Source organism: Malania oleifera, chromosome 11 (assembly GCF_029873635.1).
Source record: "Malania oleifera isolate guangnan ecotype guangnan chromosome 11, ASM2987363v1, whole genome shotgun sequence".
NCBI lineage: Eukaryota > Viridiplantae > Streptophyta > Magnoliopsida > Santalales > Ximeniaceae > Malania > Malania oleifera.
The window spans coordinates 23823275-23850154 of NC_080427.1; the positions used below are offsets into that span (position 1 = coordinate 23823275).

The window sequence follows — 26880 nt, forward strand, 5'->3', positions numbered from 1 at the left end:
TTAGTAGCTCCTACAAACCATCACAATGCAAATTACATATCAATTAACCATAATTTCCCAATCCTTGGGCACTTTCATAATTAAATCTCTCTATCCCTAAGTTCACAAAACAAGCAAGCAAATCTTTTGGCACTTTAACAATTAGGTTTATCTATCTCTAATTACACAAAATAAACAAACATTCACAATAAACAAAGAAAATATGAAATATCCCAGATTACAAATAAAAAACAAACATTGAAATTGTTCACCAAAAGAGAAAATCAATGGTTTGAAATTTTAAGGAATTGAATTCATCCACATTCTTCAATCCATATTCTTCAATGTTCAAGATTGTAGCTTCAATTCTCTAATCTCCATACAATCATCATTCGTGGTTCCTAATAAAATGAAACAATATGAAAGTTATAACAAGATAAAATTAAATTGACGATCAATGTTCATAAAAGAGATGAATACATAATCTTACCAATATATCATCGACGGTGCCATTACTAGAAGAATTTAGGCCAAATTTATCAAATTCTGAAATGAATTAAAAATAAAAAGTCAATAAATTAGAGAAAATAAATTCAAAACAATAATTAGAGTAAAACAACTAGGAAATGTGAGAAAGATGTCATAAGAAATTATTTTTTACCTTTCTCAAGTTTATCAAGTTCTTCAAGGCTTTCTTCATAGTTAAGTGGTAATGGTGAATTTCGCAACCAATCTTGAGAACATATAAGAGCCTCCACAATCTTAGGAGTCAATGATGTCCTAAAAGAATCAAGAACACGACCTCCCATACTAAATGCAGACCTAGAGGCAATAGTAGCTATGGGGATAGCCAAAATTCACGTGCTACTTGTGAAAGAGTAGGAAACCTTGGATTATTATCTTCCACTATCCTAAAATATCAAATTCATGACTACCCTCTTCAAGGTCCTCATAAAGATACCTATCAAGATCACTCTTGCCTTCCTTACCTTCTTTTTTGGACCTATGCCTCTTGAATTTATCTACCATAAGCATCCTTACTTCATTGATGGTTGCTCAGCATCCACCATACCTTTAGAAAAGAACTAGAGCCAATTTTAGAGGTTTTACCACCAGGTCCACTGCATTGTATACCCCCATTTTTGTACTCGTAAAACATAGCAAAATAACATCTTTTACCTTTTTACTCAAAATCGAAGATGCAGGAGGAGGAAACAATTGAGAAAGGCGCCACTCCACATTCTCTAACTTGTATCGAGGATCAAGAACGGTGGCAACAAACATCATCATGTTCAGTTTTTCTGGATTCCCCCAATAATCATCATATTTATGTTTCATTTTGAATGCCATTTCACTTAATTCAAAATCATCACTATTGCACTAGTCTTCCAACAAAGCATCAACCACACAAATTTCATTGAAAAAAGTATTAGAAGTCACATAATTAGAACTAGAAACACGCAAAGTGAATTCATAGAAATATTCTAAGAATTGCACCATCTTCCTCACATTATCCCAATCATCTTCCATTGGCTTTCTTTTTCCACCATCTCTCAAAAGATCAAGTGCAAAATCAAATTTTTGAGCAATGTCCAACATCATATATGTGGAATTCCATCTAGTAGGCACATCCAAACACAATTTTTTTTTTTTACAATTAACCTTTTCCCCATTTGCACTCTCTTTAAATTTTGCAGTTCTACTAGGTGATTGTCTAATATATTTTACTGCTTACTAATTTGAAGTACTGAATCTCCCACCATTTTCAATCCATCTTGCACAACTAAATTAATTATATGTGCAACACACCTCATGTGCAAGAACACACTACCTTTCCAATTGTTCACCCTCCTCTTTAAGTAACTAATGGTTGTACCATTAGAACTTGCACTGTCCAAAGTAATGGTAAAAACTTTATCTATTCCCCAATCTAACAAAGCTTTCTCAATAGCAAAACCTAACACGCTTCCCCTCGGTGATTAGGAACTGGACCAAAACTCAAATTTCTTTTTTGTAACCTCCATTCAATGTCAACAAAATGCACAGTTAAACACATGTAACTAACATTCTGTAAAGAAGTCCAAGTGTCTGTTGTAAGGTAAACTCGTTGACAATTATGTTTCAAAAATTTTTTCAATTTCTTTTTCTCTTCTCCATATAAAAGAAGACAATCCCTAGCCACTTGTCACTCATTATGGAACCATAAATCTAGGTTCCATTAGGTTAACAAAAATGTTTATAACCTTGTCCCTCCACAAATCTAAAAGGTAATTCATCCACTATCACCATATATGCTAAAGCCTTTCTAAGAACACCTGCATCATATTTTTGGCATGTTAATTGTTTTTCTTTCATTTTTGTTTCTGGTTTGAAGTTAATTTGTGATTGATTATGATCACGAGGTCTCCTATAGGGATACTTAACACATGTATTCAAGTGATTCCATAAAACTCTTATTCCATTTCTTCTTGAATCAGCACATAACACTTTAGGACAATATTTACATTGGTCTTTTACCTCTTGAGTGTCATCAACACATAATCTAGTAAAATGGTCCCATACCTTTGATCTTGATTTAAACTTCGTTTTGTCACCCAACTCTGTTCGTGAAGTAGCAACATTATCTCTTGATTATGTATTCATGCTTGGGCTCGAACAAAGAGTTGTATTGAGACTTGCGTTGTTACCAATTTGAAACATCATAAAAATCATGTATAATTGCAAATTCATTAGATTTGAAACATAAACTAATATTGAAATACTCACAAATTCACAATCTAATAAACTTACATTATCTATAATATTTGAGAAGCTAGTGCATCTGCGCATGATGAAAGAGATTAAAAAAACAAAAAAATAGAGAAAATTTGTATGTCCAACTTTATTTATCAACACAACTTTGTTACACTACACTACACCTCATGCTGAAAGAAAAGCTGTGAGTAACACACTAACACATGCTTCCTTGTCAAAAAAATTAACAAGTTAGGTTAATTTGCTGGAGTTCAAGAAGAAGACACAAGATTGTTTATCTATTACTTGAGTCCATATCACATATGTCAAGTCCTTTTTTCCTCGTTCTATTTCTCCATTGTTACATGTGAAAGGTTTTATTCTTTGATTGCTATCATTTAAAACGCCGTTTCATTTAATTTCACAGTTTCAAAACTCCATGGATATTAAACTAGAGACCCAATAAAAAAAAAAAAATACAAAGTGAAATCAACATGGAAGATGTTCAAAAACTGATGGTTGATACTGCTAAAAAATAAGCCTATTAGGTTGTGAGACTAATTTTGGACTTCATTTTTTGTCCTTAAAATAGTATTTTTCCTATTCTCTTTGGCAGTATGGCTGGATTCAATCTGGCCTAATTCAGGTTTCTGAAAGATGCTAAAAATGCTTTGGGATTTAGTAAGATTTTTTTCCCACGTTGGATCATTTGATTAGGTATTAGGGATTAGTGTAGGAAAAGGATGGGTTTCTTAACTAAAAGACCTTTAGAAAAAAAACAGAAGGTAAAAGAAAAGCCCTGAGCTGTTATTTTTTTCCAAATATCATCTATATTGACTATACAGATTTGGGAATCCACTCCTTTTTTAACTTGTTATTTGTTCAAGAATAACCTTTATTGCGAAAGCGCTTTCTGTACTAGCACATCATGTTTTGGGAAAGCTATCTAATTTGAATCAACTTCAAGAGTTTTAGAAAGTGAAGACATGTTAAATTTGACAAATCTTTAACCATTTGGTGCTCTTTCTAAATTTATAATTTCTATAATATTTTGAAAAGTAAGATGCAGGATGTTAAACATCTCTTGTTTTTAGGGGTGTGCCCATAATATGCTTCAGAGTTCAAATGTGATTTCCAAAAACAAGTTATATACATGCTAAAAACAACTCATTTCCCACAATTAATATTTCCAGTGTTCCCTAACAAGACAGGAATACTAATATTGATAATTTGATACTATTAAATTATTGATATCAATATACGAGTATAATCAACCATCAAATTTTTGTGTTTGGGCAGTCCCCCTTTTATGATTTTGAACAATGGAACATTAAAATCAATTTTACATTTGACCATTCAAATATTGGAACATCAATTTTGTGCTTCGGAACTTCAGTATCCGAACTAGTAAAAGTAAAAAAAAAAAGAAGCTAAGGAGATGGAGAACAGGAAGCAACTCACGCTGGGCAAAGAAGAGCCTTCGAGCCTTCAATAGAGAAGAGGTTGGGAGGTGGTGGTTGCGTGTGCTAGGGTAAGATGTCCTGCAAACAGGGAGGGACTCGAGCAAAGAAGAGCCTTTGAGCCTTTGGAAAAAGTCAAGATCGAGGCTTTCGCGTACGAGGTTGGAGACTTGGAGGCTTTCGCTTTGATTTGTATACTGCAGAGATGGCTGTCGCTGGCCTGGCCTAGTGGGGACTGGGGAGGGACTCATCACTCGAGCAAAGAAGAGCACTCGAGCCTTCGGGAAAAGCCAAGATCGAGGCTTTCTATTCGGAGGTTGGAGACTTGGAGGCTTTCGCTTCGGTTTGTAGACTGCAGAGATGGCCATCGCTGGCTTGGCCGAGTGGGGACTAGGGAGGGAGGCAGAGCCATAGGGCGGCAACGGCGGTAGCAGTGCAGTGCAGTGCAGAGGCAGAAGGGATCGAGTGAGAGCTTGCGAGTTGAGATTAAGAAATGGGAGTGAAAAGAAACCGTACATTCATTTATATTGAGGGACTCGATCCAGTGTGGTGCAACCCTAGATTCACTTATATTAATGGACCAATCATGTATTTATACATATTAATTATATTAATATATATATATATATAATTTATATTTAAATTGATTTTTTAATTTTTCGGTTCAGTTATATTTAAGAAACCAAAACCGAAATTGAAAGTTTACATGAGACCGAAACCAAAGCTGAATATAAAAAAACCGAATTGCTTGCGATTTTGGTCTGATTTTTGGTTTTTCTGTAATTTTTGTGCACCCACCACAAGGTTCCCACTTTGTGAGGGTAGGAGAGTTTCATCACATTGTACACAACCTTACCCATGGTTTTTATTTCACAAAACCAACCATATAGTTAAAAATAGAACCCTTCATTATTTCACAAAACCAACCATATAGCCAAAAAATAAAACCCTCTGAAGCCTATTCCTACAAAACCCCATTGCCGGAAAGTGCCCCATCCATGGCCATGCGCCGGCAGACTGCCAGCAGTCTCAACCCCATGCGCCGGCGCCTGAGAGAGATTCCAGCCACCTTTTTTTTTTTAATCTTTCCTCCACCATGTTCTGATTCCTTCCCTAGACCATATTATCAAGCTGTTGGGCATGTTTTTTGCTCAAAGATCCTACCTTTTTTTACCATGCACTCGTGGTAATCCGTTAATTGTAATTCATTGTTTGTAAAGGCACTTTTGTGAGTTCTTGGAGCAGTGGCAGTGTTTGTAAGTTGAGTTTTGAGGCACTGGCAGTGTTATATCAGTTGGTAAGTGGTTCATCTCGTCCATGGTTGTTTCAATGCTTCACATCATTTGTGGTTGTCCTGATTAGTTTTGATTATTTTCCTTCTTTGATATTGGTGTGGCTGCTGGTTTGTGAGTGTTAGGATGAGTATGTGAATCCTAAAAACATGTTTCCTTCGTCACCGTGACAAATAACAACTCAAAAATTGGATGGAAAGAATTATGCTCAATGGTCTAAGGTAGTTTGAGTTTATTTAGTAGGATTAGGAAAATCTGACCACTTGCTCCAATTTGATCATTCTGATAAGAAAAGAAAACAAGTGTGGATTTAGGAAGATGCCTTGATTGTTTCCCTCTTGTGGGATTCGATGGAGGCCCAAATTGCACGGAGGTGCATGCATCTATATACGTGCGAGGAGATTTGTGATTATGCCAAGCTTTTATACTCTAGTAACATTACAAGTATACATGGTTTATCTTAGGATTAATTTTAGTTACAACAAAGAGACAACCATTATAGATTATTCTGGAGAGATGTAATGTATTCATGAGGAGCTTAACGTCGTGCGACCTATAATTGCAGACGCTTTTGAGATGAAGAAACAGAGGGAGCAGATGACAGTTCTTCAGGTTCTAGTAGGCTTGAGACCCGAATTTGAGGCAGTCCGGTCCTAGATAGTTAGTAGTGCAGAGTTGCTATCATTTGTTAGTGTTTATTATCGCGTCCTTCGTGCTTCCTTTAGCACACATTCTCTTGCTCTTGCATTTGTCTCTAAGAGGATAGCTTTTGCCACATAGGGTGATTCTAGTTCTTTACCAAACAACCGCAGAAGTTATCGAGGTGGTTCGAGCAGTTGTGGTGGTAGAGATGGATGAAATAGAAGCAGTCCTTGCAAGTGCACTCATTGTGGATGAGGTAATTTTATTATTGAGCAGTGTTGGATCTCCATGGTAGACCTTTATGTGCTGCTAATGCAGCCACCACTGACTCCACACCTATAAGGGCAGCCAATGCAGCCACCTCAACTCCACACCTTTAGGGCCAAGGGGTGGGTGATATGCTATATCTATGTTAGAAGAGTATTCCAAGTTCTATTGGTACCAAGCGTGACAACAAGTTTCTCTTACCATTGCATTTCTTGCCCAAAAAGGTAATCCCACAACATGCTTGTCATTCAGTACTTATCGTCCTAGTCCTTGGGTTATAGACTCCACTGCCATTGATCATGTCATGGGTATATTTAATTTCTTCTCTACTCTTTGGTATCCCACAAATTTACTTTGTGTTACTCTTGTTGATGGATCCACCACTACCGTCAAGGGAATTAGGATTGTATATCCCACTCCTTCTATTTCTCTTCCTTCGGTTTTGTATATTCCCAAGTTTCCTTTCAATCTTATGTCCGTTAGCAAGATTACTAAATCCATGAATTGTTCAATAACATTCTTCCCTGTTTTGTGGCTATTTAGGATTTGAAGGCGAAGAAGACGATTGGCGAAGGGCATGAAGCTGGTGGACTTTATCACTTTGAGCAATTATATCCTTCCATCACCTGCAGTGCTGCTGCCACCTCTCCAATTTCATTGTCACCTTGCTTATCCAAAGTTGAAATGTCTTGTTCTTGATTTGAGTTCTATGTTTAGTCTTAATTGTGAGTCTTGTCAGTTGGGAAAACATCATCATGTCCCTTTTGCTTCCCAACTCAATAAACGGGCTGCAAACCCTTTCATGTTAGTCCATTCTGATGTTTCGGGTCCTAGTAGAGTTGTGTCGAAGTTGGGTTTCCGGTACTTTGTAACCTGTGTGGATGATTATTCAAGGATGACTTGGCTACATTTAATAAAAGATCGTTTTGAGTTATTTCCTATATTTTGTGACTTTTGTTCTGAAATAAAGACTCAATTTAGTTTGCCCGTTCGAGTACTTCAGAATGATAATGCTAAAGAGTATTTTAGTACATAATTCACTACTTATATAAATCAATTTGGTATTGTTCATGAATCATCCTATGCTTAAACTACTCAACAAAATGGGGTTGTAGAGAGGACAAATAGACAAATCCTTGAAATCGCTTGCACCTTACTTTATCAAACGCATGTACCTAAAGTGTTTCAGAGTAGTGATGTACTTACTGCTTGCTATCTGATCAACACGATGTCATCCTCTATTCTTAGTGGTAAAAGCTCTCTACTTTATTCTCTTGCCTAATTCACCTTTATTCTTCCTACCTCCTCATACATTCAGGCATGTGTTCCTTGTGCTATAAAATATGTCTTTCTAGGCTACTCATATACTCAAAAGGGATATCATTGTTGTAGTCCTACACTACTTCGCTTCTTTGTTTTTGTGATGTTTCCTTATTTAAGTCTACACCTTAATACACCCAGTCATTGAGTGCTTCTAACCTCAATAAATCTCTTCCTTTACCTAATCTTCCAATTCTAGTTTGTTGTCCTTGCCCAATCAACCACCTATGTCTCCATGTATTTTGAGTCCTTCTTGTCGTCTCGATTGTCCTAATTTGCATATGTATTTATGACACTGGCTCCAAGAAAGAGAGTCCCTTCTAGCTTTTACTACCATGCCTTTGATTTCCTCATATGATGATCATATTTCCCATGGTGTTGATCCTCCCATTGCTGTCAAAAAAGCTTAATGCACATGTACCCAACATCCCATTTCTAACTATGTTTGCTATGACTTCTTATCACCCTCCTATTATTATTTTATTACTTCTCTATTATCTGCTGCCCTTCCTAAATCTGTTTCATAGGCCTTAGCCCACTCTCAATGGAGGAATGCCATTGTTGAATAGATGACTGCTTTATAGGACAATGGTACTTGGGACTTGGTATCTCTTCCTCCTGACAAGTCTGTGGTTGGTTGTTGCTCGGTATACACTGTGAGAGTCAACCTTGATGGTTCTGTGGTTCATTTGAAGGCACGTCTTGTTGCTAAGAGGCATACTCAGGTGTATGGTTTGGATTATTCAGATACTTTTTCTTCTGTTTCCAAACTTACATTAGTATGTCTATTCATCTCCTTGGTTACCACTTGTCACTGGCCTCTGCATTAGTTGGATGTAAAGAATACCTTATATGGTGATTTTCAGGAGGAGCAACAACCTAGGTTTGTTGCTCAGGGGGAGTCAGGCTTAGTGTGTGGTCTCGAGAAGGCACTATATGGTTTAAAACAGTCTCTCAAAGCATGCTTTGGATGATTTAGTGTTTACTACTTGAGTTTGGTCTTTAATGGTGTGCAATGGTTGTGTCTTATTGTCATACTTCATTGGGTAGGATCCTTCTTGTTGTGTATATTGATGATATTGTTATTACAGGTGACGATGACAAAGGTATTCAAATGCTTAAACTTTTTTTATAGAAGTTTCAAACCAAAGATTAGGGACTGTTGAAATACTTCTTTAAGTATAGACGTATCTAGATCTTGTATGGGAATTGTTTTGTCACAAAGGAATTATGTCCCTGATTTGTTGGATGAAATTGGATTATCAGGATCCAAACCGGTTGATACACCCATGGATCCTAACAACAAGTTAGTGCCGAATATGGGTGATTTGTTGCCTAATTCTGGACGATACCAGAGACTTGTTGAAAAGTTGAATTGTGTAACAGTCACTTGACTAGACATATCTTTTGCAACAAGTGTTGTGAGTCAATTGTTAGATCCTCTAAGGACTAGTGTCATGGGCTGAGATTTCTGATCCTTCATCCTGTGTGGCACTTAGACACTCAACCCTTTGAGATGCTAAGTAAGCCAAATCCTTCACAAAGGAACAAGAGAATAAGTGAGCAAGAGAAAACAAGAGAGCACAATGAAAGAGCTTGTTTGTATTCCAAGTCTTTGTGTGTGTTACAAATGAGGTCTCCCACCCCTTATATAGCCTTCCAAGGGTGGGAAGAAGAAGATCTTTAGAATCTTCTTGAAAAGTTTTGATACAATTGGATATTCTTCTTCCTTTTAGAATCCTCCATATCTTTCCTAGTACATACATGAAATATTCTCATATATTCTAGATTCTTCCATGCTCTCCCTATTATGTAAATTTGAGTGGGTGGATCTAGAATATTCTATAATCTTCCATGCAAGTCCTTGCTAGAAATTCCAAGATTACTCTAGAATCTTCTAGCATATGGCAAGTCTTGGCTTTCTAGTAAACGTCTACATGGCGCCACATAGGCGCTAACTTGGTAGGCTGTGACATCCTCCTCCACCTAATTTGGCTACGTCCTCTTCGTGTCTTCTTCCCAGAAGGCTATGATCTTATTCAAAAACTCCCATAGGTGGTCATCACGCTCCTAACTTGCCTCACTATCAGGCTGTCCTTTCCACTTGACCAAATATTCAGTATAACTTGGCAGAATACCCCGCTTTGGAATGACTCTATGAGCAAGGATGGTGTCCACTTCCTTGTCATGAGAGACAATTAGGTTTGCAGGGGCCCCATGTGATTCTCCTCTACTTGGGTCCTCCATGTCTTCGTGATAGGGCTTTAATAAGCTCACATGGAACACTGGGTGAAGTCGATGTAGGTGGATTGGTAACTCTAGTTGATATGAGACTTCGCCAACTCTTCGAGCAATTGAGAATGGACCTTCATATTTGTGCACCAATCCCTTGTGGAATCCTCGGTATGCTTTGATTTGATGTGGTAGCAGTTTCAACATGACAAGGTCCCCTTCCTTGTATTCTATGTGCCGCCTCTTTAGATCCACCCATTTCTTCATCTTGTTTGAAGCTTTACACAAATACGCCTTGGCTATATCAGCTTGCTCATGCCACCCCTTGGCGAATTTATATGCTGCTGGACTTTTCCCTTTGTACCCGGAAGCAAGTGTAGTTGGCATCAAGGGTTGCTGTCTTGTGGCTAGCTCAAATGGACTTCGGTTTGTAGCTTCACTCTTTTGCAAGTTATACGAGAATTGGGTTAAATCCAACAATTTGGCCCAATCTCGTTGGTTGGCACTCACATAGTGTCTCAAGTATAATTCCAATAAAGCGTTCTCACGTTTTGTTTGGCCGTTTATTTGTGGGGGAAAGCTAGTGGAGAAATTAAGATCTGACCCCAGCATGTTGAAGAGTTCCGTCCAGAATCTCCCCGTGAATCTACTGTCCTTGTCACTTATAATGGTTTAGGGGATTCCCCAATATTTGACGACATGTTGGAAGAATAAGCGGGCCGTCTCCTCTGTTGAACACTCCTTTGGGACGGGGATGAATACCCCGTATTTAGAGAACCGATCTAGCACTACAATGATTGTGTCGTTCCCATCTGACTTAGGGAGAGCCGAAATGAAGTCCATAGATAAGCTTTCCCACGACCTCTCTAAAATAGGTAGTGGCTTTAGTAGTCCAGCTGATTTCTATTGATCTACCTTGTCTTGCTGGCAGACAAGACACGTCCTCACATAAAGTTCCATGTCATCCCTTAGACGAGGCCAGTAGTATGCTTCATCGACGAGAGCAAGTGTCCGGTGCATACTTGGGTGCCCCGCCCACTTCAAGTCATGACACTCCTTTATAATCTCTCGCCTTAAGGTCCCCCATTTAGGTACGTATGCCCGGTTTCTCGTAGTGAGCAATGACCCATCATTGTGCCAAAATCTCCGAGTCTTCCCTTGTACGACACCTTCTATGATAGTCTTGGCTTGAGGATCATGGGTAATCCCTTCGCGTATCCGGTCTAGCATAGGGCACTGTAGGTGACTTAGGGTAGCAAGCTCAGCCTTTCTACTGAGTGCGTCTACCACAAAGTTGGCCTTTCCAGGCTTGTACTCTAGCACGTAGTTGAATTCTGCTAGAAAGTCTTGCCACCTTGCTTGCTTGGGAGTTAATTTCTTTGGGGTTAAGAAGTAGCTAGTGGCAATGTTATTTGAATTCACCACAAACCTGGAACCGAGTAGATAGTGTCTCCATGTGCGCAAGCAATGGACCACTGTAGTCATCTCCTTTTCTTGTACAATGTATCTTCTTTCCGTGTCATTTAGCTTGCGAGATTCAAATGCTATGGGGTGTTCTTCCTGCATAAGCACCCCTCTGATTGTGAAGTCAGAAGCGTCGGTGTGAACTTCAAAGGCTTTGTTATAATCAGGCAATACTAACACTGGTTCTTCCAAGACCGCCTTCTTTAGTGTTTGGAATGCATTTTCACACTTTGCCGTCCATTCCCATGAATTGTTCTTCTTAAGAAGATCCATTAAGGGGGCAGCAATTGCAGAGTATCCTCAAATGAACCTTCTATAATAATTTACCAAGCCAAGAAAAGATCTTAGTTCCGGTACCTTCTTTGGCGATTCCCATTTGGTGATTGCTTGCACTTTTGCTCTATCCATGTATATCTTGCCTTCCCCAATTACATGCCCCAGAAAGTTGACTCTGAGTTGAGCAAAAGAACACTTTTCCCTTTTTACATAGAGCTTGTTCTCCCTTAGGACCAGAAGTACCTGTCGTAGATGTTTCGCATGGTCTTCCAATGTTGGACTATATATTACAATGTTGTCCAAGTATATCATTACAAACCAATCCAGGAAAGGTTGAAGTACTTGGTTCATAAGAGTGCAGAAAGTGGTGGGTGCATTGGTAAGACCGGAGGGCATTACCAAGAAGTCAAAGGAACCATACCGTGTTATGCAAGCGGTTTTTGCCACATCCTCGCTGGCAATCCTCACTTGGTAGTACCCCGATCGTAGATCTAGTTTGGTGAACTACCGTGATCCACCAAGTCTATTGAACAAATCTGCAATCAAGGGGATAGGATACTTGTTCTTTATTGTTACCTTGTTGAGTGCTCGATAGTCGATATATAACCGTAAGGACCTGTCATGCTTGCTTTGGAACAAGACCGGCGCACCATAAGGACTCTTGGAAGGTTGGATGAACCTTGCATCCAACAAGTTCTTTAGTTGCCTCCTTAGTTCCTCTAACTTTGGGGGAGCCATATGATATGGTGCTCTAGCGGGAACCTTGGCTCCCTCTTCCAACTCAATCTGATGATCCGCTTCCCTTTTTGGAGGTAGCTTTTTCGGCAACTCTGGTGGCATGACATCTTGGTAGTCCGCAAGTACTTTGGCAACTTCCTTTGGCATGTCTTCCATAGTGTGGGAGGTCTCATCATTAAGCTTTAAAGTGGCAAGGAATGTGGGTGCTTTCTTCTTTAGGCCTTTAGATAACTACATGGCGGATATAGTTTTGGCCTTGATAGCTTCCTCCTGAGCAAGGGGTACCATGCATGCATTTCCTTCACCCATGATGCACATAGTTTCCGAAAATGGGATGGGGAAAGCCCGTACCTTGTCCAGGAATTCTATCCCTAGCACAATGGGATAGTCGTCCATAGGTACCATTGAGAAGTCCACTTTGCCACACCAATCTCCTATATGAAGTTTTAGTCCTCGAGCCACGCCATGGATGGGTTTGGCTTCCGAATTTACTGCTTTGAGCCACCTATGTTACTTCTTGTAGTGGATACCCAATCTCTCAGCTTCTTTAACTTCAATGAAATTATATGAGGCTCCAGTGTCAATTAAGGCATGAGTGGTGAAACCACTTACCTTGGCTTCTACGTACATGCATCCCTTTTTCCTGACCTTTGGTGTCTCCACTTTTGCTTTGACGGCATTGAGCAACTTAAGCGATCCCATCTTTGTCACCTCATGTTCTGATCCCTCTTCTTCTTCTTTGATAAGCACGGATAACTTTGACCTTTTGGGGCATTCTCTTGCATAGTGAGGGCCATCACATAAGAAACATGAAAGTTTTGGTTTGTCCGCATTCTTTCCCTTGTTTAGAATGGGTAGTCTGTGTCCTCCCTCTTTTGGTTGTTTTACGGTATCTCCCCTACCGTTTCCTTCAAAATTTTGAGGCTTTGATTTAGAAGACTCACCTTTATAGTCGATTAATGATTCCACAATGGCTATGGTCGTTGTGAGTTATTGTGGTCCTCGTTGTTGTACTTCGGCCTTCGCCCATGGTTGAAGGCTGTCAATGAAAGTGAAGAGGGACTCCTTCTCGGACATATCTGGAATCTCTAGTAATAACTCAGAGAACTCCTTCACATGGTCATGAACAGTACCTTTGTGGGAGAGGCGCCGTAATTTTGCCCTAGCTTCATGTTTAGAGTTCTCAGGGTAGAATTGCTTTTTGATCTCCCTCTTGAAATCTTCCTAAGTATCCATTGTGCACGTGCCACGTTAGATGTCGACATGTCTTCTCCTCCACCATAATATAGCCGCACCTGATAGGTAGAGAGGGGCCATCTTGATTTTTCTTCCCTTCTTCGTCTATGTTTGCTGCCTCAAAATGTTGCTCGAGTCTCCACAAGAAGTTGTCAAGTCACTTTGCATTCCTTGATCCGTCGTAACTTTGGGGTTTTGGAATATCAAGTTTTGGAGATAAATGTACCTTGGGTTACTGCCAATTTGCATAGGGACCAGTCTCCCTTGATCTCTTTCATTTCCACCGTGATGGCTGCAATTTCATCTTGAAGCATCTCTTTGAGATTTCTTTCTTCCCGAATTGTGGCAAGTTCAGTCTAGAACATGCCTTTGAGCTCATCAAGTTGAGCCTTCCATAGTTCGGACATGGAGTTGAGGCCACCTTGTACCTCCCTTTGGAACTCGTCGCGCCCAACTTTAAGTCCCTCGATGCGTTGGTCCATCTCCTCCATCTTATCCCGACTATCCGCAATAGCAAGTTCCACCCTTGTGAGTCTTACTTCCATGGAGGTCATGATATCCCTAGACTTGTCCTTTCGCCCTTTCCCAGTAGAAATGGGGGCAACATGCTCCGCACCCAGTTGGTGGCTTTGGACCCGGTTGCCATCTCTTTCTCGGCTCACGAACCAATTTGGCTCTGATACCAATTGTCATGGGCTGAGATTTCCGATCCTTCGTCCCGTGCGGCACTTAGACATCAACCCTTTGAGATGCTAAGTAAGCCAAATCCTTCACAAAGGAACAAGAGAATAAGTGAACAAGAGAAAACAAGAGAGCACAATGAAAGAGCTTGTTTGTATTCCGAGTCTTGTGTGTGTTACAAATGAGGTCTCCCACCCTTTATATAGCCTTCCAAGGGTGGGAAGAAGAAGATCTCTTGAATCTTCTTTAAAGGACTAGATACAATTGGATATTCTCCTTCCTTCTAGAATCCTCCATATCTTTCCTAGTATATACATGAAATATTCACATATATTCTAGATTCTTCCACACTCTTCCTGTTATGTAAATTTGCGTGGGTGGATCTAGAATATTCTATAATCTTCCATGCAAGTCCTTGCTAGAAATTCCAAGATTACTTTAGAATCTTCTAGCATATGGCAAGTCTTGGCTTCCTAGTAAACGCCTACATGGCCCCACGTAGGCGCTAAACACTAGTCACTGGGATGCTATTCGCATTGTGAGATATCTCAAATGTGCACTTGGGGGACGTCTTTTATATCGAGATTAGGGTCACACTTGTATTCAGGGATATACAAATGCAGATTGGGTTGGGTTGCCTTCAGACTGAAGATTGGTAATTTGGTTTCTTGGGAGAGTAAGAGACAAACTGTGGTGGCCGGGTTAAGTGTTGAATTAGAATATAAATCTGACTTACATTACTTGTGAACTTGTTTGGTTGTAAAACATGTTGAAAGAATTGGTTTTTCCACATTCTTAGCCTATGGAGTTGATGTGTGATAATTAAGTTGCTCTTCATATTGCCTCCAAAATGGTGTTTCATGAGCAAATGAAACACATTGAAGTTGATTGCCATTTTGTTTGGGAGAAACTTGTCCAGAAGGTCATTACTATGACTTATGTGAAGTCTAATATGCAACTCGTTGATTTTTTTTCCAAAGCTTGTGTTAAATTTATTTGTAACAAGCTAGAAGCATATGATATTTATTCTCAAACTTAAGGGGTGAGTGTAAAAGGTTATTTTAGTATTTTAGTATTATTATTGTGTTAGGATGTTAATTAGTGCGAGTTAGTGAGGGTATTATGGTCATTAGAATGTATTTGATTTGTATTATAAATAGAGGGAGAGACTTATCTTCAAGTTAGGTCATTCATTTAGTCAAAATCTCAGGACTTGGTAATGGAATCAGTCTTTAAAAGTTTATAGAAGAAACAAGAGATGGAAAAAAGTATCAGCCATGGGCATTGCTTTAGTGGGATGATGGTGGAGGATTGGTCTAGGAGTTGAATTGAATTTTATGTTAAAGTCCTGTTCACTAAATTGTACTAGTACCTTTCATGAGGCTATTTTTGGGATATTTTTTTTGACTGTGGTCCTATTTTTTTCTGCAGATTTGAATGAAGTATTATTATTATTATTATTATTAGTATTGCCTTAAGTCCTAGAAAGTGTGAGGCATTCTTCCCCCTAGGAGTGATTCCTGGAGCCTATTATTGTGAGGCTAATCATATGCCTTTCTTAACTTTTGCTACCTTATTTAATTGGCTCCTAATCAGGATGTCCATTATTTTTGCCCATAATTTCATCTATTCCTGATTCCTTCACAAACAACCATAGATCAATTTCAGTAACTTCCCTTAGTAGTTTTGTATCAGTGCTGTGTGCTCAGACAAGTGAAGCACCTCAAGATTCGGTGTAGTTTCTCTAATCTGAGCATCAGTCGTCCAAACAACTATTAGTTGGATGTGTCGGTCAGCAGTTTGGTAGAAATTTTGCTTAGCTGTTTAAGCATCAAATTACCAAGAATAATATCTTGCTTGCTACCAAAATGGGGTCTATATAGTCTTGTAATCTCTTGAAGCCTGCCTCCTTCCTCCACTCTCTCTCTCTAAAATACATACACACTATGGCTCACCAAAAACAAGGAAAGGAAAAAATAAGCATGTCATTATCCTTTGATGTTGCTGTTGCTGTTGTTGTTGTTGCTATTTTTGGTTGGTGACATTTATGCTCCAATTTTATAGATCGGAGGGTATTGTGCTGGAGTTTCCAGAGATAACAAGCTCCATAAGACGCGACCATTGGCTTGCTCTCGTGAAGGAGGTTAAGTTGTTGCATCAATTCTTATTGAAATGCAAAGTGAAATCCCCAACACAAGCATGGGAGATGCATGCAAGGACAATATTAGGGGTCATAAGGCTCCATGCAGCAAGAAAATTGCTTAGATTATCACCCCCTGTTCCCACAAAATTCCTGATTTTCTCTTTGTTGGACGAGTTACCTAAAGGAGACTATATACTGACAGAGCTTTCAGAGTCTTTAAATACGATTGACAGTGGACATCCATGCAGTGCTAGCTCAATTTTAAGGAGCTTAAATGTGTCCCAATCAACTGCCCCATGTAAAGAGGTAAAAGAAGTTTGTCTGGAAGGAAGTTTTAGTGGCCAAAGTGACAATGTCTCATCATTGGAGAGCGCTATTGATCAAGCCAGAGAGGAAGCAAGGCAAGTTGATACTGCCAGAGCTACTATTAAAGCGCTGAAAGATGATGGGATCAGCAATAGTATCCTTCTTCTTATGGTAAGCTGCTGATTGATATCGTATTGGTCAGGTTCCTTTAATTTTTTCAATAAAACCTCTTCTTGCATGAATGTTTTATGTAATTGACTACTGTACAAAAGATTCAGAGAATGGGGGGAAGTGTTATTATGTCATCATGGGGAAAAACAACAGAGAAAAGTGAGTTGATAACATATTTTAGCAAGATGATTGCCATCAAATATTAAGATGTAACATAATTGGTCCCAAAAAACCAGGGCATGAGCTTGGTAGAAATCTAAGTGTTTACTCAAGTTTTTTGTTTTTTTTCCTGCTTTTTTAGAGTTTACAAGTTTACATCAATAGATTGTCTTTCCAAAGAGCATACATGGAGGCTGACCTTGTATGATTTGGCTGTGTAGGAACAACTAAGCACGCTTAAAGATGTATTGATTTGGTTCCAAGATGTTCTTACATGGAAAAGACCGGCTACTTCTATTCTTGTGATGGCCGCATCCCTAATAGTACTGTACAAGTAAGTTCTCCATTAGTATGGCCATCTAAACATGCATATTTGATTGAAGGAGCATAGTTAACAGTGTTGGTGATGTAGGGAGTGGTTTGGAAAGGCTATAGCAGTTCTTATGTTGTGCATAGTTGCAAAGATGCTTCAGCTGAGACACGAGAGGATTAAAGACAAATCAACAAAGATGGTGGTGTGCTCTGCCTCTGACCAGACAACAATGGAGAGCATAGTGTCGGCACAGCATGGATTGAAAACTGTCTATGACATGGTGGAGAAAGCTAACATTGCAATTCTGAAAATTCAGTCAGTACTGGTGTCAAGGACAACTAAGGTACTCACTGCACCAACGTCTGCTTGAACTTGAATCCCTAAAATTTTTTTTACCCTATGTTTGAAGAGGCCTTGGATTTGGAGTTGTATTGAATTTGAATAAGATGAAATATAAAAAAATTGTATTGAAATTTGTCTAAATCCACCCAAATCCAATGCGGCATTAAGGAAATTAGGACCTGAGTCAAAGAACAAGAAATAGTGCCCTTTAATTGTCTAAAACCTTATGAGAAGAAACAATTCATTTTCTTGGTGTTTTAAGCAACCATAATCGTAAGTGCCCTTGCTCCTGTGAGGATAATAGGCAAAGAGCCAAAGCCAAATAATCAAGTGTATAAGACGGCACATATCATGTTGTCTTATGCATCTATGATCACAGTGAGCAGCCAAATTCACGAACCCTTATATCCCAGAAAAGAGATGGAGAAGCCAAAGCTAAGAAACTGATGAGATGGCCGAATAAGGCAATCTGATTATTTTCTAAGCTTTCTGCCATGTTTGTTAGGAATGAAAAGGGAGGAAATGAAGCATTCCATCTTACCAAGGAAAAAGGATTTTCCACTCATTTCTTTCCTTCATTTCTCCTTCCACTTTTCCCCTAACTGAGCAGAGTGTCAGCTTCTGCTAGGTTGGCAGATAGAAACAATTTCCTCCCCTTATTGTCACCATAGCAATAGCAGTATTATTCTCATTTGGTTGCATCTTATGCTCCAAATCACTGCAAGAGATATTTATTCTGTGTTGCAGCATGCAAATTTGGTGATGATAGCGGTCACAGGATTGGCAATCTTGGTAGCGGTTGTTCCTTTGAAAGCCATAATTATGGCTGTCACATTGTGGTACTTCATAGCTATGTCAAAGATGGGGAAATACATGCAAAGCAACAGTGGCGACAGGCGGCTGAAGGAATGGTGGGAATCCATTCCTGTCATTCCAGTTCAAAAAGTGGACAATCCCCATTGCCCTACGTAGATCATATATAGCTTAGGTTTTCATGCATGAACATAGTTTCTCTCATCTGCATTAAAAATTTAATGTACTGTTATTTTTAGTAAAGGGGGTCTCTGCTTTCTTTGTTCGCAGACAATACATGATCATACTGATTTTAAAATTTTTGTTGGTTATATACATGTTCATACCAAGCCATTTTGAAACTTGTTGAATATTTGGCTCCTGTAAAAAACAAAGTTTTGTGATTGTGTTCCTTCTTGTAGGTAGGTAGTGCACGATTGGTAAATTAAGTTTCTAATTTGATTTTTACATGTTCTCTATTTGGTTTCTTATTTCACTCTAGTCCCACCTCATTCCATTTTGTGAACATATACAACATTAAAACCTGTGAAACGACCCGGCAAGTTAACCGAAGAGTCACTGCAGTTTATTTGAACAGCACTAATGTTCAGCTAATCTCATTTGGTTTCTAATAAATTATATGAGCAGAAGGCAGGTTTCTGTGTTTTTTTCCTTCCAGCCTGCTCATCCTTAATCTAAAGGAGTTTGTTTATTTATTTTTTACTCAAGGGTGCTGCAAAGATAGTATCTTCAAACTGGTTCAAACCATCCATTTTTTATTTCCATTTCTTCTGAGTTTTCAGCGACCAAGCAGAACAACTTTGCCATGAGTGCAGCAGGCTAAGTTAAAAATTGGATCGGTTATAGATGAGATTTTTAAAATGCCTCAATTTTACATGGTATGTATCTCCCAGATGGGGATGATGAAGAAGATTAATCACAATTTGGCATGGAGAAGCATTTTATTTTAGGGTGGTTTTTGGTTCCTAGCGTCCAGCCGAAGCTGTGAATTCCAAAATTTGAAAATTTTCTGTGTCACTACAATTCTTGGGAGAAAAACAGGTTTTCCCATGGGAGCTGGGGAAATTTTGTTGCCTTATTTCTCACAGGAAGGTGGATTAATGAATTGATATAGCTGGAACTAAAAGTTAGGCAAATACCATTGAGTTTTCAAACTGAAAAAGATGGGCACACAGAAAAGAGGGGGAGAATCCCCTGCAGCAAGCTGCAGTCAGTGGATACCTTCAACTGGGTTGATTTCTAAGATTGATAAACATGGAGGAACTGTTCCTTGTAAGTCTTTCTTTTACTTTTATGGGTTGAACTTAGGTTTATGTTAGTACTTATTCTAAATGGTAGTAATTATGTGACCTAAATAAACCTAGGTTAAAATAAAATGTTAGTAACAACTCCAACCTTAAGAGATAGGAAACCCTATTTCCACAACTTTGTTTCTTGCAACTTATCGAGCATCAAATCTTCAAACTTGCACATGATGACATCAATAGTCATTGTTCTTCTTTTATTTATTTCTATTTAATGTGGCCAAAAATGGAATATCACTTTGTGGTGTGTTTTAATATTTTGTTTCTTATTTATAGAGTTAATGCATGTTTAAATCATGTAGGCACGATCTCCTTTTTATTCTTATTATTGAAACCACACATGGTTATGGATGTAAGAATAAGATAAGGAAAATGCGTACTGAAAATTCGTTTTATGGCACGTTATAATGTTCATTTTCCTTAAAACATTATTTGCCTCCACAAGATTGGTGTGTATTGAGTAAGGAAATACGTTTTCAGGATACAATGAAACCCATATTATGATCTAATATTAGTTTGCGTTATACACAAACGAAAACTGATCACAAACACCCTTAGAGTAATCTGAACAATTTTTCTGGAATTCTTTATCTCTGCAGAAAATAGAATCCGGATTTGAAAAAGATATAATTTGAGAAAGCTTTTTGTAAGAAAGAGAAGGAGAGAATGATGAATTTTTTGTATATTTCATAGAGCTAACTTTGTCTTTATATAGACAAAATCATGCCTTTTCTGATAGGTTGCATCCGTTTAGTGCTGTTTAACGCATCAGTCACCCAATCAACGGTCATGATCTTGCAAAGTGCTAAGTGCTTGTGCGCCATCTAAATGCGTCACTAGCGCCCTACAACCCAATTTTAACTACTAGCAGGTTTCTCCTAACTAAATTTAAGATATTATTCGACCTTGTCATTTATTAATGGCATTTACTTTTCCACTTTTTCCAATGTGGGACAAACCCACATAAATGTTTTAGAAAATTCATCAAAGGAAGACTTTGAAAACCCACCCATAAAATCGTATTATTTGAGAAAATATTTCAACAATGGAATACAAAGTTGTAATTGTGCTCCAATTTATACACATCTTGATCTATTTTTATTATTGTGTTGGTTTAGTATGATACCCAGGAGGGGAGGGTGAATTAACCTTCATGTAAAAATCAATTAGAAAATCAAGTGTGGAAGAAATGAATCAACCATAAGCCAAACACAAGAAATTAAGCAATGAAAAACAAGACACTAATATTTATAGTGATTCAGACTAAATCAGCCGATGTGTACTCTCAAAGAACTTCATTTGGATATTCCACAATTTAACAATAGTGTATGTGCTCTTGATGTATAGTTCAATACAACTAATTAAGTATTGAAGCCAATGGACAAAAAATCTATGGATACTTGATTAAAGAACAAAAAAAAAAAAGTAAATAAATGAGTGTAAAAATCTCATGAATTAAAATATCATCTTATATTTATTATAGATGTGAGAAAAAAATCAAAGTTATTAAGACAGAGAATATTAAACACATCAAAATGTTGCTCATTTTTCATTAGCATCAACATGAGTTGGCTAATGAAATAAGTAGTAAATAGTAAAACAAACAATATATGGATACTTTATTAAAGAATATACAAAAAATAAATAAATGAGTATAAAAAATCTCGCAAGTTAAAACATAATACTTTTATTACACTCTAAATGTGAGGTCTAAATGCATAGAAAATTCCAACACGCCAATATGTGGCTCATTTTTCATGAGCATTAACTTGAGTCAACTAATGAAATGAGTAGAAGAATAAACTTATAGCATCTTATGTACATTACTGTAAACATTTTAGCACTCTAAAGTTTATATCAACATTCTTTTATTCAAGAAAGATTGACAGACTTGAATAACACTGAAGAAAATTGATCAATATTGCTTTGAAATTCTCAAATAGAATAGCATGAATAGAACTCAATCAATCAACAAGAAAAGTCATATTTTTCTTGTTTAAAGTATGATAATCTTTTCGATATTGTCATGAAATCCTCTCTCTCTCTCTCTCTCTCTCTCTCTCTCTCTCTCTCTCTCTCTCTCTCTCACACACACACACACACACACACACACTCACTCACTTGCTTACCTTTACATTGGACAAAGAATGGTTAAATAAGAGCATGCCCAAGTATGGCCGTCAAAAATTATTACATATATGTACCTTTTCTTAAAATATACTCTTTCCTTTAATGTTGGACACATAACAAATAGGTAAGATTATGTTCCTTCACTTAGGAAATTTTAATATTTAATCTAAAAGATAAGAAAAAAAATATAGAAATTTGACTTTAACAAGTACAAAAAATATTTGAATTTAAATTAAAAATTATCTCATGTTGAGGGCCATATCTTACTAATGTCCCAAAACTGAAAAAATGCAATTTCTATATTAAACTAGATTAAAGTTTAATTTTTAATGCTAATATGTACTCACATGTAAAGAGATAACACCGAAATACATTTGGTTATAGGCAAGTTTTCTAGTATAGTATTTTTATACCAGCACCAAAGTATTGCTTGATAGAAGAGACAAAATAGTTGTTTTTTAAACAAATTGTGACATATTTAGATGTTCCCTAAGACATTGTTTGCAATCGACGCACGAGATTCATATAAAATTTAGGACAACTTTTAAAAATATTGAATTCATAGCTTGAATTTCTTTGAGATATCACCCATATACAGATGAACATGTGGGTAGATTCAACATGCTATTAAAGGAGTGCTTGAGTCATTTCACCATTGCCAACTAGAAGAACTTGGTGCAACTACTAATCATGACTCAATTTTATTTCAGTGCCCAAAAGATATCAATAACCAACAAAAGTACCTTTGAACTTGTTATAGGCTAGCAACTATTTTTTGCCTCACATTATAGATGATTCGTACAAAGGAAAGAATCCAAGAGTGTACATCTTCACCTAAATGGAGATAGAATGTAGAGATTGGCTACAATTACTTGGAGAAAGCTTCTAAGTGGATGAAGAAGTGGGTAGATTAAGTGGTGAAGGCTGTTGTACTCCAACACAAGTGACTTGGTGCTTGTTAAGCTCCATCTAAAACAAATCAACTCACTATAAGTCAAAATAAAAGACCACTTCACAAACTTAAATGGTCAGCCCCCATCTTGGCCAAAGTCAGGAAGGTTTATTACAAGATTAACCCTGCAACGTGGATGAATGTACACCTTGTGTATTACATTAGCTGCCTTAATCTATTCATTATCAAAATTGACGATCCAACTTGAAACTGGTTAAGCACAACATGGTTGAAGACCTTGCAACCCAACATGTGAGATGTTGAAAAGATCCTTGTTATTAGATAGTTTATATCATAAGAAAAAAACAACATGAGTTCTTAAAGAAATGGAGAGGCCTCAAAGATGAGTCAATCAAATGTTAATGGATGGCATGCAACCATTCATAGAATAATTAAGTTCAAGAGGACTTATCATCAAAGTCTAGATGGATGACAACCGCATAAGTGGGGGGAGAATGTCACTAGCAAAGATTTTTTAATGCATCATGCTTGCTCATGACTACTCATCCTATGCATATGGTATAGGTATAACCATCATGAAAGTACCATTGTAGGTTTTATTTTTTTTAAGTACAACAATGTCTTAGTGCAAAAAGGGGAGTATGATTCCTTGGACACAATATGATGTTTCCTAGTGCCAGAGTTTGGAGATTTGGGGAACTCTTTAAGAGAGGGTGATGTTTATCAATTATTGTAAATTTCATTAGCTTTTATAATAGTGTTTAGTGTACTAGCCTCCCTCGTTAAACAATGTTGCCTAGGAAGGTGCTATAATGAGAATTGCATTGCTTTACATGTTTACTACTTGTGTTTACATTCACATTTGCTTACTGCTTCCACTTAATTTTTATTTGATGGTTGTGCATTTGTTTTAATGGTGAACTTGTGGTTTGTTTTTGGATGTCTAGTTAATATTGTGTGTTATAGCTAGAGTTGCAAGAATTTTGACATAGTGTAAGGTTTTAGACTCGTAATATAGGGTCAAACTTTCTTACCAAGCTTTGATTTGTTCTTTTTTTTTTTGGGTTTTGGGGCGCGGGGGGGGGGGGGGGGGGGGGGGGGGGGGAGGATGTAGGTAAGGGTTCTCAAGTATTATCTACCTTCAACAGGTGTTGAGTTGATTTTTAAGATTGATAAATACCCAGATGTAATATTTTAATATTTTCCTTTGTGTGTTGACTTTGACTACTATTATGATTGAGTAGCAAATATCCACAAATTATGACGTCCAAACTAATAGATTTCTAGCCACCATAACCAACACAAACAATTTCCATATGTTTTACTCTTATAAATTTCATTAGGTATGCCTAATAAGAATTTAAGATAAAAAATAGAAAAGTGTGCATGTCTTGCATAATGAGGAAAGGAGAAAGATTTTGCTTAGGAATTCCTACATCTATCAGCTTCTTGCACTGTAGAAGTAAAAAAGGTCTAAGGTATTATCTACCTTCAACAGGTGTTGAGTTGATTTGTAAGATTATTAAATATCCAGATGCAATTATGGTATTTAAATAATAAAAGAAGAGGGAAAAAGGAAAATGTAACAGGGTCTCATTGATGAGTACATGGGATTTGTCGACGAGAGCACATGAGGGTTTCGTCGACGGGGACGTGTCTCGTCGACCAGAAAATACTGAGAGGATGTTTTAGAAATTCTGAATTTTGTTGACGAGAGGAGAGTTCGTCGACAAATTTCCTTCTTGACTTCGTAGACGAGGTGACGTGGCTCGTCGACGAAGGCCAGTGTATAAATAGCACTAAACTCAATTTTTCAGTAGAATTCCATGCGTAATACCTTGAATTTCATGCGTAATACCTTTCTCTCTCTCCCTTTTCGGTTTCCACCCATTCTCTCTTAATTTCTGGGTCTTTTCTTCGTCATATCGAGGATCCGAGGCCACCACGACACTCCTGGGGAAGTTCTCTGCATATCTGTTGGAGTGGATCGTCGGTGGGACGAGCTTGAAATTCATCCCAGATTCAAGGTAATGCTTTTTATTTGGAATTTGCCTTTACCATAGTTATAGGAAGTGTTATATACGAAAAAATACTGAAATTTAGTTATGGGAGATGTTGTTTTCAGGGGGTTGAACGGGGAACCCAGCAGGTGTTGGATTGATTGTTTTAAAGGTTTTTTCAGGAATCAAGTAAGGGGATAAACTAAGTTAGTTATTTTTACAAAAATTTATGTATAATCTTACAACATTTAATTTCAGGAAAATGAATATATATATATATATATATATATATATATATGCAGTATGTTTAGGAAATACTACTGTAAATGACGATATGTTTTAAATATGTGTAATACCCATTTTGTGTGGCATGAGTAGTAATTATCATGAATTACTGTTTCTGGGAAAATGCTGAAATGATATAGAGAATTTTGAAAATGATATAATGGCGTACGGGCTGAGAATTTTAATATGATATACCGGCATACGGGCCGAGAGTTTTATATGATATGTCGGCGTACGGGCCGAGCTTGTTACATGTTATGCTGGCGTACGGGCCGAGCCATTTATATGATATGCCGGCGTACGAGCCGAGCTCCTTATTGATATGTGATACGATGTACGGTCTGTGATTGATAAAATATGAAATACAGGTGTACGGGCCGATGATTTCCACGTTATATATATATATGAAATGTGATATGATGATATTGAATTGATAATTATTATTATGGAATAGCAATGTATCACAATTTGGAATATGTTATATGTTATCAGAACCTGGTTGGTTTGATTTAGGCTTGCACTTGCACGATACCGTAACTATGTGTTCATGATCATCATGATATTAGTGTTATCGCTGTCGTACGGGGCAGCGTGAGGATGGATAATCGATGTGGTTATTGAAGTGTTGGCGCTCCTGGTGTATGGACTAGGTCTGACAGACCCATTGTATTTACAGACTGTACTTTTGACTTGATAGTGGTCGGCCAGCCATTGTTAGGTCCCGCCTTCGGGCCACACAACCAAGTCATCTAGGGGTAATACATGACATTAACTAGCTAACCTTCCAGCTTATTTTCATATTATTGAAATATAAGATGAATTATGTTTGTAGAAATCCAATATGTTCTATCATGTGATGATTATGTATGTTTTCCCATTTATGATACATACAGTTTACTAAATATGTTTATGTATGATTTATGTATAACACGAAAAAACTCATGTTTCCACACACTGGTATTAGTTTATTTTCCCTTACCGAGAGGTGTCTCACCCTAAATTATATGAACATTTTAGGATCCCCTGATAGGAGAACGGATAAAACTCTGCTGAGATAGTTACAGCTGGTCTGCCCTTTCTGAAGGGTGAGTGTTTGGTAGGGTCGGATGGATTTTGTGGGAAGTGACCCTAGGACTTCTTTTGGGTTGTAAATATAATAACAATGGATGTAGTAACTCTAGTATTGTGATGAATGGTGTTGTGTATATGGTATTATAAGATGTTTATAATTTTATGTTTCCTGCTACTTAGGCTGTTATACTGTATTTCTGATGTATCCCTAGTACCCACTGGTTCAGGTTGATTATGATCTGCTGAGTTTGTTATATTGGTTTTTATTATATTATGATATGAAAAAAAATAATATATAGGAATTAAGTAGGTTGTTACAATATCTATAATCTTTTCCTTTGTGTTTTGACTACAATTATGGTCAAGTAACAATTATGGTTGAGAAGTGAATATCCACAAATTATGATGACCAAACTAACATACTTCTAGCCACCATAACTACAACAGACCATTGCCATATGTTTTACTTGTATAAATTTCATTAGGTATGCCTAATATGCATCTAAGATAAAAAATAGAAATGTATGCGTGTCTTGCATAATAAGGAAAGGATAAATGTTTTGCTTAGAAATTCCTATATCTATTGGCACCTTGCACTGCAGAACAAAGA

The 26880-nt window shown here is 37.5% G+C and overlaps 2 protein-coding genes across 2 annotated transcripts in view; one reads left to right on the forward strand and one right to left on the reverse strand.

Annotated features, from left to right (window-relative positions):
* LOC131168602 (uncharacterized) overlaps positions 1-19023 on the forward strand; it is a 37724-nt gene extending 18701 nt beyond the window's left edge. The window contains exons 7-10 of the mRNA XM_058128160.1: positions 16385-16940; positions 17321-17433; positions 17512-17755; positions 18502-19023. Coding sequence (XP_057984143.1) covers positions 16385-16940; positions 17321-17433; positions 17512-17755; positions 18502-18726 — 1138 coding nt within the window. The 3' untranslated portion in view covers positions 18727-19023. The remainder of the gene's footprint in view (positions 1-16384; positions 16941-17320; positions 17434-17511; positions 17756-18501) is intronic.
* LOC131168603 (uncharacterized) lies at positions 113-4750 on the reverse strand. Its single transcript, XM_058128161.1, has 3 exons — positions 4174-4750; positions 470-525; positions 113-380 (listed from the first exon to the last, which is right to left on the reverse strand). Exons 1-3 carry the CDS (start codon positions 4688-4690, stop codon positions 342-344), a joined length of 612 nt encoding a protein of 203 aa, XP_057984144.1. The 5' UTR covers positions 4691-4750; the 3' UTR covers positions 113-341.
* Positions 19024-26880: the final 7857 nt, after the last annotated feature.

What these genes read in the sequence shown, in the direction of transcription:
- LOC131168603 (XM_058128161.1), bottom strand. Translation starts at nt 4,690, where the DNA reads ATGTACGGTTTCTTTTCACTCCCATTTCTTAATCTCAACTCGCAAGCT. An exon ending in AAGGCTCTTCTTTGCCCAGC is followed by an intron (nt 526 to 4,173) that starts GTGAGTTGCTTC and finishes AATTCATTTCAG; the next exon opens with AATTTGATAAATTTGGCCTA. An exon ending in GCACCGTCGATGATATATTG is followed by an intron (nt 381 to 469) that starts GTAAGATTATGT and finishes TCATTTTATTAG; the next exon opens with GAACCACGAATGATGATTGT.